Source organism: Dendrobates tinctorius, unplaced genomic scaffold (assembly GCF_039654945.1).
Source record: "Dendrobates tinctorius isolate UK_male_01 unplaced genomic scaffold, ASM3965494v1 ptg000183l, whole genome shotgun sequence".
NCBI classification, from domain to species: Eukaryota; Metazoa; Chordata; class Amphibia; order Anura; family Dendrobatidae; genus Dendrobates; species Dendrobates tinctorius.
In genome coordinates, this window is record NW_027361850.1 from 6,459,153 (window position 1) to 6,475,839 (window position 16,687).

General features: G+C 43.4%; 1 protein-coding gene across 1 annotated transcript in view; it reads left to right on the forward strand.

Moving 5' to 3' along the window:
- The window catches only part of EIF3I (eukaryotic translation initiation factor 3 subunit I), a 33,189-nt gene that overhangs the window by 6,222 nt on the left and 10,280 nt on the right, over positions 1–16,687 (forward strand). The window contains exons 2-8 of the mRNA XM_073551977.1: positions 1,238–1,330; positions 1,472–1,559; positions 2,273–2,338; positions 2,675–2,824; positions 4,403–4,530; positions 4,696–4,806; positions 9,309–9,398. Coding sequence (XP_073408078.1) covers positions 1,238–1,330; positions 1,472–1,559; positions 2,273–2,338; positions 2,675–2,824; positions 4,403–4,530; positions 4,696–4,806; positions 9,309–9,398 — 726 coding nt within the window. The remainder of the gene's footprint in view (positions 1–1,237; positions 1,331–1,471; positions 1,560–2,272; positions 2,339–2,674; positions 2,825–4,402; positions 4,531–4,695; positions 4,807–9,308; positions 9,399–16,687) is intronic.

A 16,687-nucleotide genomic window follows, 5' to 3' on the forward strand; every position in this document is an offset into this window, starting at 1 on the left:
TAGACCTGCCTATAAACACAAACGCATGCAGACAGGCTTATTGACAGACACACACGAAATGCATGTAAACACATTCGCAGACACGCACACAAACAGACACGCTTAGACACACGCAAATGTGCACATATACACAGACACTTACCCAGATATACTGTATATATGGGCAGTCACAGACATATTTGAAGACTTATACAGTATACAAAAATTCTTGTAAAATTCATATGTACAGACATATAAATATACAGAAACAATATATGTGTACACACTTATTAGGGGAGGTTCCCTCCCCCCCATTCCTCTGACTTGTCTCTGGCCCACATGCTCCTTTGAAGCTCCTCTCCAGCAGGAGGATGGCAGGGCGCACTGCATTTTATCATTTTAGCAGACAGGGCCGTATCTGCTAGCTGTGATGCGGCCGGGCCGTCACGCAAACAGTGCTGGTCTGGCCGAAGAAGCAGCCGGTCTTGTGGCCCTGCACAGCTGCTGGAGAAGCGGCTCGGGGGGCATATGCCCCTCTGCCCCCCAGCCCTGGTTTGCAGCCAATATTCGGACTAATTGATCTGCTGTGCTTAGGCTCACCATTAGTCCGTCAGAGCAGACATCCGCTCTTACAAAATGGTAGTCTGCAGCCAGTCATCGGACTCGTTGATCTGCTGTGTGGCTCATCTGTAGTCTGTCAGAGCAGACATCCGCTCTGACACAATAGCAAAGTCTGCAGCCAATCAGATGACTCACTGAATGGCTGTGCTGCAGCTCATCAATATTCCATCAGAGTAGTAAAGTCTGCAGCCAGTCTGTGACCACGTGACCCAACAATGTTATGTCACTCACCAGAACACCCCCATCGCAGAATGGCACTGCTGTAAATGGTGAGTAGCAGTTGTTTCTATTCTGAATTGGGGGGGGGGGCCTGAAGTGACAGCCATTTCTACAGTTTACAAGATCTCTGCATGAAGTCTTTATGGTAATATGGTCACACAGGTGCAATGCTCATTACTGTACGGTTAGACCGGGTTCTGACAAGCATTTCTTAAGTATCGGATGCAACAGATATGATCCGTTCTTTTATTTTTGTGCACCCATAAACTTCAATAGGTGAGTCTCATCCGCTATTCTGTGAGAGGTGGCTGAAGGACGCCAAACCTTTTTTAAGTGACACTTTATATGTAAATAAACCTGTTAGCATTAACTCTTGTAAGTTATACCCATCTTTTTAAAATATGATTTTTATTTTCAGAGACCCATCTTGCTTCAGGGCCATGAGCGGTCCATTACCCAAATTAAGTACAACCGAGATGGGGACCTGCTTCTCACAGTTGCCAAAGATCCAGTAAGTCACTTTCTGACATTGAAAGTCAATTTTCTTTCTGCTGTTTGTTGCATTAAATATACTACATCGCAGAAGCTGAGTGTACTATATGTTATAGCTAGAATGGTTTATGTGTTTTAAGTATCTTGTTTTTGTCCATAGGTGGTTAACGTTTGGTACTCTGTGAACGGAGAACGCCTGGGAACCTACAATGGTCACACAGGAGCAGTGTGGTGTGTGGATATTGACTGTATCCTTTTCAGTACAACTTTTCATGCTTTCATATACGTCATCAGCAACAATTGCTTAAATGCCTGAGTAAAATAAAAAAAACCTGAGTTCCAAAACCTGTGCCGCTCTAGCGGTGATGGCGGTAGTACGCGTGACATTGCAGCAGCACGCCAAAACAATCTCCATCTTTTAGTATTTCGTCGGAGTGCACATCCACTTTAACAAAATATTGATGAGAAGCAGCCACTTATTGTTATCCCAGGTGAACACTGCAGGCAGTCACAGGAGAGCAGGTTCCGACATCACTGGAATGATGCTGGTGCGGGAGGTCATTAAAAGCTTTTCTTACTTTACTCGGGGAAACTCAGAAAGTTAAAAAGGGGTTGTTCAAGTAGTGGATAACCCCTTTATGTAACTAATAGTAAAAAAAAAACAAAAAAACATTCTAGTTTTAATTTGTCAATAATGCCAAAGGGATCTGGTCCTACCCAGGCCTTGAACCCTTCTGTATAATGTGTGTTCAGTGTTTACCTGTATATTGAAGCTGGTATTGTCATAAATTAAATATCGGGACGTCTCTTCCACCACTCCTTGCTGGATTCACTCAGTTTTACACACATCACAAATAATACAGAGGATGCAGTTCATGCTGGTTCAGTAAGTCCAGTTTCTTCTAAGCTTTCCCCTTAATAGTGATCTTTGCTTGTCATCATCCTTAACCCAAGTGTGCAGGGGACACGCGTCATGTGCTTTCTGGATCAGCAGATAACTCCTGTAGGTTATGGGACTGCGAAACAGGTAAATAAAAAATCTCATGTGATCTTTCAGTGTTTTTTTCTTTTTTCTAAATCTTATTACATTTCAGTGAAACTGGTTTCAAAACTGTTTAGTAGAGTTCCGTGATTTAACACCGGCATTGATTGATCAGACCAAGTGCAATGCAGAATGGGCAATTTTTAAACATCATCTATTGTGTTTATTTTCCAAGCTGCCTCTTATGGTGGGTTTAGACACACAGACCTTTTCCCATTACGATTCGAATTTGGCATTGTAACACATTAATCATTGTTTATTCAAGGCCCCTGGGGGGCTGAATTATCCTTAATACTATGTGTTTTCTTTGTTGACCTTTAGGAAAGCAGTTGGCTCTGCTGCAAACAAATTCAGCTGTCAGAACCTGTGGATTTGACTTTGGCGGCAATATCATCATGTTTTCAACAGACAAGCAGATGGGTTACCAGTGCTTTGTCAATTTTTTTGACCTTAGGGACCCATCTCAGATTGGTGAGTATAAATATGGTATTTAAAGGGGTTGCCCAAAACTTACATGTTGATGAGCTATCAGTAGATTAGGTCATGTAGATAAGTTTGGTGGGGACCCAGCACCTCCACCGATGAGCTGATAAGTTTTCCAACAATTGCCAGATGTAACAAGTATATAGAGCGGAAAATCACAGCTTCATACATTGTATAGTGGTTATTGCTCAGTACTGCAGTTTAACTCTTATTCAACTGAAGAGTCAGCCCCTCGCTAATCTCATATTGATGATTCATCCTATGGGTCGGTCATCAATTTGTAAGTCCAGGACAACTCCTTTAAAGAGAAACCTGTTACCAATTTTTTCCGATATAACCTATGGCTACCACCTTTCAGTCCCATGTGACAACATTCTATAATGCTGCACATGTGACTTCAATTTGCCATGCAAGGAAAAAAAAAAGACATTTTATTATACTCACCTACAGGGTGGTCCAGTATGATGGGCGTCTTTGGTCTTAGTCTGGTGCCTCCCATCTTCTTGCGATGCTGTCTTCATTCTCTGCTTCGTGTGGATGACGTGCCCTACGTCAGCCACGCAGTGTCCCCCTTTCACAGTCCTGTGCAGGCGTATTTCTCTCTGCCTACTCTAACATGGGGAGAACATACAAACTCCTTGCAGATGTTGTCTTTGATGAGATTTGAACCTAGGATTCCAGTGCTGCAAAGCAACAGTGCTAGTTTTTAAAAACTTATTTTTTTTGTTCGCTGGATATTTAAACCTGAGATAGTCTTGAAACATTACCACAGAGTTGTAGTATATAGTTGAGATCAAGGTCTTCTTGGGGGGGGCTTTCAGCAGGCCCTTACTGCCATAGACACCTAGAAATTTTGTCTGAGGCTGATGTTCATATGGAATGGTGCCTACAGAATGCCTACAGATAAGCCCCCGATGTCTATGCCAGCAGCTGAAAGGCCAAAAAAAGGGTGACAGATTCCCTTTAAGGGGTTAACAGCAGAAGTCAAAGCCATCATATGCCTGGTATGATTCAGGCTCCGCTTCGGATCCTGCATCAAAGACAGGGACCTGACTTTTATCCAGATTAGAATGGAGCAGCAGTGCACATACTCAACCACTGCTCTATTCATTCTCAATGAGACTGCCAAGAGCTGTGCTTGGCTTTTTTTTTTCAGTATATGAAAATGAATGGTTCTACAATTGAACATGAGCACTGCTACATTCGAACAGTATGAAAAGAGACCCTTTCTTGTGATCAGTTGGGGTCCTATTGGGTCAGTACTCCATGTTGTATTCTAAAGCATTCCAGCCTTTGGATCATTCAGCCTGTGGATAGGGGACAACTTCTTTTCACCTGAAGAAGAAAAAAGTATACTTTCACCCTCAAATCCTAATTTAAAAGGTTCAACAATCTTTGCTAACCTCTTAGTACCTTTATAGTGGTCAGAGTTCCATCAGAAGAAAAAAAAAAAAAATTCTCAAGATCTTCAAGAGCTGTAGTGTAATGGCAACTCAAATGCAGAATAAACATGTTTAGGAGGTAGTTCTCACTGATTAAACTGTTTCTTTTTGGCAAATTTTGCAGAAGACAATGAGCCTTACATGAAGATTAACTGCAGTGAATCGAAGATAACTAGTGCTGTATGGGGACCTCTAGGAGAGAACATAATCGCCGGTCATGAAAATGGAGAGCTGAACCAGTATAGTGCAAAGGTGAGAAACAGGTCGTTTTCACCAGATACTTCCACTTTTATCTCTTTTTGATATCTCTCCCTAAATCATGCAAGGGTTTTTGCCCTCCAGAATCTTTGATGTAAAATCCTTAATAAAAAAAAAACACTTTTATGTGGACTGCTTGTAACATTTGGTTCTTTTTAGTCTGGAGAGATTGTCAACAATATTAAGGAGCACTCCAAGCAGATCAATGATATTCAGACATCCAGAGATATGACTATGTTTGTAACTGCATCCAAAGACTGCAGCGCCAAGGTAAGAGGTTTCTAGAGATTAATGTGACTTTTACATTAACCCCTTTCTGACAACACTGTCTTTCCTGGCAGATGATGGTTGTGTAATTCAACCATCCTCTACCTTTAATAGCTGAATGTGGAGCTGAGCTCTACTCACTGCTGTCATTTTGCTAAAATGGCATTTACAGTGCTTTCCCGAAGAGAGGGGTTTCCCATTCTAAATACTCATGTATCTCCTGCAACGTGACCGCCGGGCACTAATGTGTTGCCATAACAGTTGACGTTCTACTGAAGACCCCTTTACCCATGCCTGTCATTACAGTATGCCTTTGAACCGCCGTCTATGGCTTGCGTTCACAGGAGACCATTATTTTTTATATACTCTACAGTGCTCTGGTATTGCAGTAGATAGTACAAGTGATCGGATGATCGCAGGTTCAATTCCCCTAAGGAACTTACAAAATACAGCAAAAAATTGTTAAGAAAAAATAATATAAAAGTTCAAATAACTCTTCTCTTCCCCTTTTAAAAATAAAGAAGTATATATGTGTGTGGTTTAATATGAAATGATCTGCAAACTGCAGAATGAAAAAAAAAAATCAAAACACAAGAACTGTTCTTTGTCTGCTGAAACTAACATGAAAGGAAAAATATACACAGCCCTTCGGGGAAAACATAAAAACAAAATGCTGTAACACAGTCCATACATTTGCGGGGAGCTGCCCACTCTGGAGCAACACAGGGATATCACAGGTTCAGTCTTTTCTCCTCAGCTGCAATTCCTTTCTCCAGCCCTACTGAACAATCACTGCCTTTGGAGGCCAGCTATTTAAGCCCCAGACTGACAACCTCCTAGTCTGCTCTCTTGTTGTCCACAAGAAACCCAGCCCTTTAAACAAATTAGCGGTGTTAACCCCTCACAGCACTTACTGTGCTGGAGGAAAATCTCTGGGTTTTACATCACTGAAGCCATTAAGCTCAGCGAAACATGTTTCCCCTCCAGCACTTTACCAGTGACTTTGTCACTATATATAGAGAGAACGAGCAAGAGATATGCTCACATAGATCTTGAGAAATTGTATTTTTTTTTCTTCTGATGGAACTGTGACCACTATAAAGGTACTACGAAGTTAGCACAGATTTTTGAACCAAATAAGATAGGATTTGAGGGTGGAAGTATAACTTCTTTTCACCTGAAAAAAAAAGTATCACCTATCCACAGGCTTAAACATCCAAAAGCTGGATTGCTTTCGAACACAACATGGAGTACTGACCAAATACGACCCCAACTGATCACCAGAAAGGGGCACTCTTCTTACTGTTAGAATGTGGCAGTGCTCATGTTCAATTATAGCATCATTCAAGTTCATATACTGCAGAAAAAAGCCAAGTACAGCTCTTGGCAGTCCCATAGAGAATGAATAGAGTAGTGGATAAGTATGTGCACTGTTGCTCCACTCTAATCTGGATAAAAGTCAGGTCCTGTCTTTGCAGGATCAGGATCTGATCCCGAATCATACCAGGCATATGATGACTTTGACCACTGCTGTTAACACCTTAAAATGTTACCAACCGCTGATAGCTTATTTAATGCAAGGAAGCTGGGAAAGAAGGGGCACCATTCCATATGAACATCCGCCTCAGACAACAAAACTGCTAGGTGTCTATGGCAGTCAGGACCTGCGGAAATCCCCCCCCCCCCCCTTCCGAGAAGACCAGCTTGTGACTGGCCTTCATGGAAGACTTTGATCTTTACTATATACTACAACTCAGTAGTAACGTGTCAAGACTATATAGATGGGCGAACCCAAACAGTGAAGTTCGGCGTCCAGACTAAACACCTACTGTTCGGGCACCGAGTTCACCAGAAAGTCCATGTTACTGTTCAGGTTCGGCCCCCCCGAACACCGGGCGTGTGTTGCGCTGTCACACTGCAAAAGACAGCGTGAGCCCACAGCTGCGATCGGAGGTATAAATTCTGGCTCTTTGCCCATCTCTTCCCACTTTCCCTGTTGCGGTGGCAAGTGGGGTTCATTTTTGTGGGGTTGATGTCACCTTTGTGTTGTCCGGTGACATCAAGCCCATGGCTTAGTAATGGAGAGACATCTGTAAGACACCTATCATTACTAATCCTACTAGTTTGGCCCGTGTGAAATTTTCGCACATTGGTTGTCGAGGCGCAAGCAATTTCAGAAAAAGCAAGCTGGTCAAATGTAAATGTATTTCATGAGATGATGAACACAAACAGGTATTTATATATGTAGATTGGTAATACAATAAATTGGTTTGATAAGTAGAGGCCAAAAAATGTCTTCCGATTGTGGTGCCACCTGCAGGTCATTGTTTCTTTCTGCAGGTTTATGAAAATGAATGTTTAAACTGTATTTATTGATAAGATCGTGAATGTGTGGTTTGTTTGGCTCTTTTCTTGCTGAAGGGGGCAAGTTTACCTTTCAAATGGTGTATCATTTGTGTATGTGGGGCGAAGTAATCAGCGAAACAGCAGTGCATGTTTACAAATGTGTTTGCATATGTGACTCACCTGCAGTGAAGTGTGCAATCCTCCAATGTGCCTGAAATAGGCTGGGCAATCACATGAGCAAGCTGGAAAGACCCCCAAGGCAAATGTTTGGATGTTTGTGATGTCTGTAAGCAGCTTTGGGGTAGTGTGCTGCCACCTGCAGGTCATTTGACCTTTTAAATGGTGTATCATTTGTTTGTGTGGGTGGAGTATGAACAGAGCAAGTCTGCAATTCAATAGGCAGTGCATGTATACAAATGTGTTTGCATATGTGACTCACCTGCAGTGAAGTGTGCAATCCTCCAATTTGGCTGAAATAGGCTGGGCAAGCAGTTCGGCAAGCTGGAAAGCCCCCAATGCAATTGTTTAGATTTGTTTGTGATGTCTATAAGCAGCTTTGGGGTAGTGTGGTGCCACCTGCAGGTCATTTTTCCTTAATGCAGGTTTATGAAAATTAATGTTTAAACTGTATTTTGTAATCATATCGTGAATGTGTGGTTTGTTTGGCTATTTTCTTGCTGAAGGGGGCAAGTTTACCTTTCAAATGGTGTATCATTTGTGTGTGTGGGTGCAGTATGAACGGGGATACCAAGGAATCACCAAAAAGCAGTGTTTAGAAATAGAATAGATAGTTGTATGGTAAATAAACACAGAGCCAGAATAAAGTCTTATTTGAAATAAAACAAAACACACTTTTCCATTTTTATTTAAAAATTACAAACCCGGTTATACTCCCCTAACGTCTCTGAATCCCTCGTCTACTGTAATAAAACAAAAATAAAAAAAAACAATATCCCTCATTTGTCCATCGTTCTGTCCCACGCCGTAATCCATGTCTGGGGGATAAACAGTTTTCAAACTGGACAGTGCCAAGATGTGACTTTTCCAAGCTGAGAACCACTGGTGAATGAGCTGCTGTGAGTGCAGCATCATTGACTAGCGGTGACATCATCAAGGTTACTGCAGGTCACTGAAGCTGCTTTCCCAGCCAGGCAAATGAACTGCAGTGACCTCGGTGAGATCTCCGCTAGCAGAGTAGAAACAGTCTCATGGTGCAGAGGAAAGTTCACTGCAGTTCAAATTCACCGGAGTGAAATTCTTCTGGTGAAATGCTACAGGGCAAGAGCTGGCCAGAATTGGCGCATCTAATAGATGCGCCTTTTCTGGTCAGCTGCAGGCTGCTATTTTTAGGCTGGGGGGGGCAATATCTATGGCCCCTTATCAGCCTGAGAATACTAACCCCAAGCTGCCTGCTTTAGCAAGGCTGTTTGTCAAAAATGGGGGGAACAAACAACGTTTTTTTTTTTTGTTTTTTTTTAAATGATTTAAATAATTAAAAAAATTGGAGCTGGGACCCCTCTGTTCTTGATAACCAGTCTTGCTGATGCTCACAACTGAAGGTTGCAGTCGTGAGTTTTGCCTGGCTGGATATTAAAAATTCAGGGGAACCCACTCCGTTTTTTTTTCTCATTTATTTACAGCACGGGTGCTGGCTGATAATACTCCCATCAGCCGCCACTTCTGTTATTATGGTAATCCCATTAGCTGACACCAGTGACCTGAGGTACACTTTATACCTTCCATCACAGTTGCGTGCTCACGCTGTCTTTTGACAGTGTGGGAACTGCGGCTTTCTGACCGGCAGGGATGATTTTTACCGCTCATCAGCAGTGTTTGCCGCGTTGTCATGCATATGACAGCGTGGCAAACACTGGATGTCAGGACGCCCCCCCCCACACTTAAATGAATGGGGTTCAGGTCCGGGTGCTATTCTGGTGCCCAAACCCAAACTTTTTGTAACTGTTCAGCTGGGCCTGGACATCCAGGTGTCCGCCCGTATCTTGTTATTAAGCATAAAAGATTGCTGTTTGTGGTTTTAGATTCTGTGTGAACCAAATATGTATCTGTCTTGCTGTTACTGCACATGTAAGAAAATAATTTCAGGGCTATTTTGTTCCCTTTGATGTCACACATGCATTGGTAATATGTTTTCTTTGCAGCTCTTTGACACCACAAGTCTAGAACATCAGAAGACGTTTCGCACAGAGAGACCAGTTAACTCCGCAGCAGTATCGCCAATCTATGATCATGTAAGTAGAAGAAATTTGTCTTGGCATATAATAAGAAGGTCATTCTATAATTAGTGTATATTAGTAGTTGAATTTTTACTTGACATATAGATCCCTAAAATGACAGGGATTGGACTATAAACTTTGTTCATCTTTGTGCTGTGAGAATGCAACTTCTGTTAGGCCACCTTCACATGTTCAGTATTTGGTCGGTATTTTACCTCAGTATTTGTAAGCCAAACCCAGGAGTGGTGATAAATACAGAAGTGGTGACGTGTTTCTATTACAGTTCTTTTCTGATTGTTCCACTCCTAATTTTGGCTTACAGATACTGATGTGATATACTGACCAAATTAGTGTGAGGTATGAAATGTTTTTTTTAACGTTTTGATATTTTTAACCTGTAAACACTGGGGGAGCAGCTGCTGACATTTGCAATGAAAGGATTTTGTTGTTTTTTATATTCATAGCACTTAGTAGAGTATACGTGTTGTAGTGTAAGTGTATTGATACACTCACTGATCTCCGACTTCACCCAGTTCTCATCGCTGCTTTGGTCCCCTTTGAAATATGTGATGGCGGTTCTGACCAGCTGGATCACACTACATTCAATGTGTGAGCCCGTAGTCACTATTAGAACGTAGTCCTATGGAGCCTCGTTCTGATGCTTTATTTTTTAAATCAGATAATTTTTATTAACAAGATTCAAAGTGACATTGCACACAATTGTGTCCACAAAAAAAAAAAGGAGCATAAACATGTTTACAAACATTATAAACCCAATCCCCTATTTCCCTCCCTCCACCCTCCTTCCCGTAGATCCTCAATACCAATAATGAGACATTAGTATCCAAAGCTTACACTTTTAAACAGCATCCCACCGGAATCAGTTTCTCTCCACCCATGGTTTCCAAAGTGATTCAAAAGATTTCACACTTTTCCTTTTCCTATAAATATCTTTTTCCATTTTAATAACCACATCAGACTGTCTATAAAATTCCCGCAAAGTCGGCGGCTCTCCACTCAGCCAGTGTCTGGCAATCAATTTACGTGCAACATACAATAATCTAGCTATGGCCAGTTTATGATGATTTGGAACTCGGATTTCCTCTACATAACCCAAAATGCATACCACAGGGTCCCATGTGATTGTACATCCATACGATTTCCCAATCGCCTCTCCCACCTCCACCCAATACGCATTCAGTCTCGTACATTGCCATAACATGTGCAAAATCCCCGCTCCCTCAGACCGACACCTAGGACATTCAGAAGTCTGTCTCAGCCCTGCTTTATAAAGCCTATCTGGAGTTCTATATACTCTATGAAGTACATAATACTGTGAAAGTCTACCCGGCTCGCTTAATGATAACTGAGGAATATACGCCATAATATCTTCCCATGTATCCTCCTCTATCCTTCCCAACTCTTCCTCCCATTTCTCTTTTGCTTTAATGGGAAATCTATTGAGAAAGGTATGTAACAAATCCCTGTAAATGTCTGAAACTACCCCCTTCGTTCCACCTACCGCACACACATAGTCCACCAGAATATCTCTACAAATTTTCATATCGACCATTTTACTCTGCGCCTGATAGGCATGTCTCAGCTGTCCATATTGAAACCTACTGGTCTCCTGCAACCCATACCTCCCCTGTAGTGTCTCAAAGGACAACAGCCCCCCATCATCCTGAATCTGATCCACATATATTATACCCAGTGATATCCAATTTTTAAATTCCCCCATTTTAACAAATTCAGGTAGTACTTCATTGTTCCAAATTGGGGAGAGATTTGTTAATGTTCCCACTTCTCTCGTCCTTTTGATTGCCTCCCAAACCCTGTGGATTAGCATCAAAGTAGGATAGGTCACCCCCAACTTCCCAAAACTCCCTGCCTCCAGACCTTGAACCAATGGGTCCCTTCCCACCAACCAAACCATAATCCTTTGGACCGAGCCCAGTCCCCTCTCCTCTCTCCATCCTCTTAACTGTTGACCCTGTGCCGCCAAAAAATAAATCCAGGGATTCGGAAGAGCCAATCCCCCCCCATCTTTAGGCCTCTGCATAAGTTCCAGCCTGATTCTTGGCTGTTTTTTCCCCCATACAAGGTCTCGAAATATAGAGTCAATGGTATGAAACCACCTTCGGGCCATCCAAACAGGGGAGTTATGCAATATATATAGCAATTGGGGCATAAGAATCATCTTAGCCAAATTTATCCTACCCACCACAGAGAGGCACAACCTACACCACACCCCTACTTTCTTCCTAAATTTGTCCAGTAAAGGGGACAGATTTAAATCAATATAGCTCGAAAGAGGAAGGGACACCCAAACTCCCAAATATTTGAACCGCTGAACCACCGGCAACCTACTACCCTCCAGTGCCGTCGGAATCTCCCCGCCCCCTTCATCCACCAACAAAATATTTGACTTTGTCCAATTAATCTCCAGACCCGATACCTCCCCAAATACCCCAAGAATGTTCATCACACCCTCCAAGGCCCTTCCAGAGTTTTCTAAAAAATAATAGTATATCATCTGCGTATAAGGCTATTTTCTCCTCTATCATACCATATCGGAACCCCTTAACCAAGGTCGAGTTCCTGATTGTCTGCGCCAGGGGCTCCACTGCCAACGCAAAAAGCAGCGGCGACAGCGGACACCCCTGCCTGGTCCCCCTGTGTAAACCGAAAATTCCCAGAAACCTCCCCATTAACTCTCACTCTAGCGGTCGGAGAGAAATACAGTAACCTCACCCACGAGACAAAGATTGGTCCAAATCCAAAAGATCTCAACACTTCCCAAAGATAACACCATTCAATACTATCAAACGCCTTACGCGCATCCAAGGAGACTACAATTCTATTCCCTTCATTATCCGACGGCAACTGCAAGTTCAAGTATAATCTACGTAGGTTTATCGCTGTGGACTTATTTGGCATAAAGCCAGACTGATCTGGATGTACCAAACCCTGCACCACACTTGCCAGCCGGCCGGCCAAAACTTTAGCCAAAATCTTAACGTCCGCCGACAACAACGAAACTGGCCTATACGATTCCGCCAACTCCGGGTCCTTTCCTTCCTTTAAAATAACCACTATTATCGCCTCTCTCATGGACGCCGGCAGCTCTCCCACCCGTAACGCCTCCTCAAAGACTTTTTTTTAATTTGGCCACTGAGATGTCCATTAAATTCTTATATATCTCAACCGGGAGTCCATCAGCCCCAGGAGCCTTGTTGTTAGCCATTGACATGATAGCAGATCTAATCTCCTCCTCCGTTATAGGTTCCTCCAACCTTCCCCGATCTTCCTCCCCAATCCTAGGCAGTCTCGCCTCACCCAGGAAACTTTCAATATTTACCATTATATCTCCCACCCCCGATGAATACAGCTGCTCATAAAAACTTTTAAACTCCCCCAAAATATCCTCTACTTCCGTCAATACAGTCCCTTCTCCCGTTCTTAGTTTGTATACGTATCCCGATTCCCTCTGTGCAGCAGCTACCACCGATAGTAAGTGTCCCACTCTTTCCCCATCCTCAAAAAACTGTACTTTCTGAAAAGCTCTTCTTCTCTCCGCCTTTTTTATATACAGCTTATTAACCGCTTCTTGAGCTTCTTTTAAACTACATTTAGTTATCTCTGATGGGTCCGCCACCATATCCCTTTCTGCTCTTTCCAAATCCTCTATGACCTCCCTATCCTCCAACCTAGTCCTGGATTTACATCTAGAAATCTCCCTAAAAAGAAGGCCCCTCAGAAAAGCTTTCATTGCATCCCACACCACCCGTCCCTCCGCACTTTCCTCATTAAACTGCCAGTATTCTGTGATCTCCCTCTTAATGATATCCATATCAATATGTTCAAGCCACAAGGGATGAAATTTCCATCCCACTCCCCGTCCATGCCTCCCACCTGCCCGTCTAACCAAGAGCTCTATAGGCCTATGGTCTGAAATCACCCTCGGCAGATATTCAATTCCAAAAATCATACGCGTCATTAAATCATTTCCCAGTGCCAGGTCAATCCTGGAGAGGGAGCCATAAGATGCCGAATAGCAGGAGTAGCAAACTATGTTCTCATTTCTCACCCTCCAAAGGTCTACCATCCCCATCTCCATCATATAATTCCCAAACTTCGACAGTTTTTTAATACCTTTGCTTGAATCTTTCTTATGTCTATCCCACCCTTCATCCATCACATTATTGACATCTCCAATGATTAACATGGGAAACCCCATACCCCGTTTATACAATTCAAATATTTCTTTCACCTTGTTCCCCGAGTATGGGGGTGGGAAGTAAACAGCCGCAAGACATAGTGACTGCCCATAGAGTTTACAGAATAATAGAACATATTGCCCATCCCTATCTACATGGCACTCAATTTCTTCAAAGGGCGTGGACGCCCCAATCAACACCGATACCCCCCTAGCATACGAGGAATAGGTAGAATGATAAGACCTCCCTATCCACCTTCTTCTTAGCACATCTACTTTTCCTGCAAGCAAATGTGTCTCTTGGAGACAAATGACATCCGGGCCCCGTTTTCTCACATACTCCATTATTGCCGTTCTCCGGTTCCCCTCCGACAGTCCTCTTATATTCCAGCTAACGACTTTAATTGTGTCTCTCACCATGAAACCTCCCAAGTACCAATTCCTGACTCCTCAAGATAGGATACTGTTCCCAGCAAACTGCAAGTCTCAGTTCCCCATAACAATCCCCAACCCTCCCCTCCCACCTCCCCCCCCCATATTTCTTAACACAATAACCCATAACCAATCCGCTGTTGTCATTCACCTCTCTTATCAGAGAGTAGGTAGTCCAGCGTCTAGCTACCCCTTCCACCGTACCCTTAATTCTCTGTTGCTAAAACACCTCCCCAGCCCCTCCGCATATTAAACAACAACATTTCGACAATAAGCCCTCCGGAAACCACAATAAACTGTGAACTCAAAGTCCAAAGGCACAAATATGGCAGCAACTTCTTCGCTTCCACCTCATTCCTTCACTTCCCTCTTTCTTTATTAACCGAAAGTTTCTGCTGATTTAAGTCCAGCCACTTAGTGGCGTCTTCTGGTGTTGGAAAAAAATGAACCGTCCCCAGTGCTACAACTCTCAGTTTCGCTGGGTAGAGAGTAGAATACACCAACTTCAAATCTCTGTCTCCTTTTAACCCCTCCATAGCTCATCCTCTGTTTTCGTACCTCAGCCGAATAGTCTGGGTAAATAGAGATCTTCTGACCATTAATACACATGTTCTCAGCCGTACGAGCACACCTCAATATGGCATCTCTATCTCTATAGTTCAGGATCCTGGCAAGGACCGTGCGGGGGGGGATCCCACCGGAAGGGGTTTCATAGGAACTCGGTGAGCTCTTTCCACCACAAACATCTTAGACAGGTTATCACCACCTATCTTGTCCTGGAGCCATTTTTCAATAAATTTTGTAGGGTCATTTCCTTCAGTCTTCTCAGGGATACCCACTAATCTCACATTGTTTCTCCGTGAACTATTCTCTAGATCATCGGTCTTATTAATCAGAGCAGCACATTTTTGCAGACACTGAGTGTGGGCCTTTTGCATTTTAGAGATATGGTCTTCCAACACACTCACTCTCTCCTCCGCTTCTCCCACTCTCTTATCCATTTTGCCCATGTCTGCCTTTATTGTATTAACTTCTGCTATAGTTCCATCCACTCTGTGAGTTAGCGTTGTTATCGCAATTTTGCATGATCTGATCAGCTCATAAATGTCCCGCAAAGTGGGCTCCCCTGTAACAATCTCCTCCACAGTCTCTTGCTCCACACCATCATTCCCCTTTCCATCTTCTTCCCCCTCCGGCCCCCCCTGCACCGTGTCAACCTCAGAGCCTTCTCCTTGCACACTCCTCCGTTCTCCAGCCTGTTCCTCCTTCTCTTCAGCCATCTCCTGCCGTGCTCCCTCCACCCAGGCATATTTCTCCAACTTGGCCGCCACTTCTAGCCTCTTTGCATATGAGGCATTTGCAGCGTCCGCTCTCTCAGCCGCCTCCACGCTGTCGGCGCCATCTTGGGTGCGGATCCCCGCTCCTGCCTTGGCGTCCTGCTGCCTTCTCCGGACCATCTCTGCAGCTCCTCACCGTTTCACCCGTCGGGGTCGACCTCCCGGGTCTCCTCTCAGCCGTCCAGAGATTCACCAGCCTCCAGAGGGGTCCTATCGTCAGGATAATTGCCGGTCTCAGCGGAGGAGATCCAGAAGTCGACCGCTCACATCAGGTGCTAGGCCACGCCCCTTCTGATGCTTTATAGGCTAACATTGTAATGTCAACTTTTTTTTTTTCTAGACAGGAAAAAGAGTAAAAGATCATTAGTAAATTTTAGCATGATTTTTATAGGCACCAAGTCCTTCTATATGGCTCTACTATCAGTTCAATTGGAGTTTTGGGTGACAGTTCCTTTAAAATGTTTCTAATTTGCCTCATCAATCCCACACCTAGAATATTACCATGATGCAAAATACCCTATCTTGTGTATAAAGCTTGGAGTTTTGTATATTCTGTGAATTAAAGATAGTTGAGAGCGCGGCCTCACAGGGAGATAATTTGGGAACAGTTTCTAGAATCCCACTCTATTGCTCCTACATCCACCTCCTATTTAGCTTTAACTATCAATGGGTCATTATCCAGTTAGGATTACAATAGGCACTTATATATGTAAGAAATTAAACTCTTCGTATGACCTGTAGAAGCAATGGTATCTATTAGGGGATGATGTATGCTAAGATCCATCAGTACCGATTGAGCTGGAAGAGCATTTCGGATTTGTAGGTATTGGTAAAAAGTGTTACGTGATAAATTGAATTCCTCTGTGAGCTGTTGAAAACATTTAAGGACCAAGATTGTAAATAATTGTTCTGTCGACCAGATCCCTTTTTTGCTTGCAGTCAGAAAAACCCTTTAACTTTGATACTTTACACCCAAAATTGGCATTACGCATAGTGGTGTGTATTTGGTGAATCCCTTAATACCCATAAGTTTCTTTCCTCTGTCCCACACTTTATACACTAACGTCAATATGGGAGTAAAGGTACTGTCACACTAGGCGATATCGCTAGTAATATCGCTATAACTTGTGACGTAACAGCGATATTGCTAGCGATATCGCTGTGTCTGATACTTACCTACGACCGGCTTCCCCGCTGGTTATCGCTGATCGCGCGAGAACATCCAGGACTGTTTCTCGTCGTCAGCTTCCTGCGGCGCTTCCTGTGGAGAGACGAGCGACGAGCGTGGAGCCGGGCGGGAGGACGCAGGATCGCCT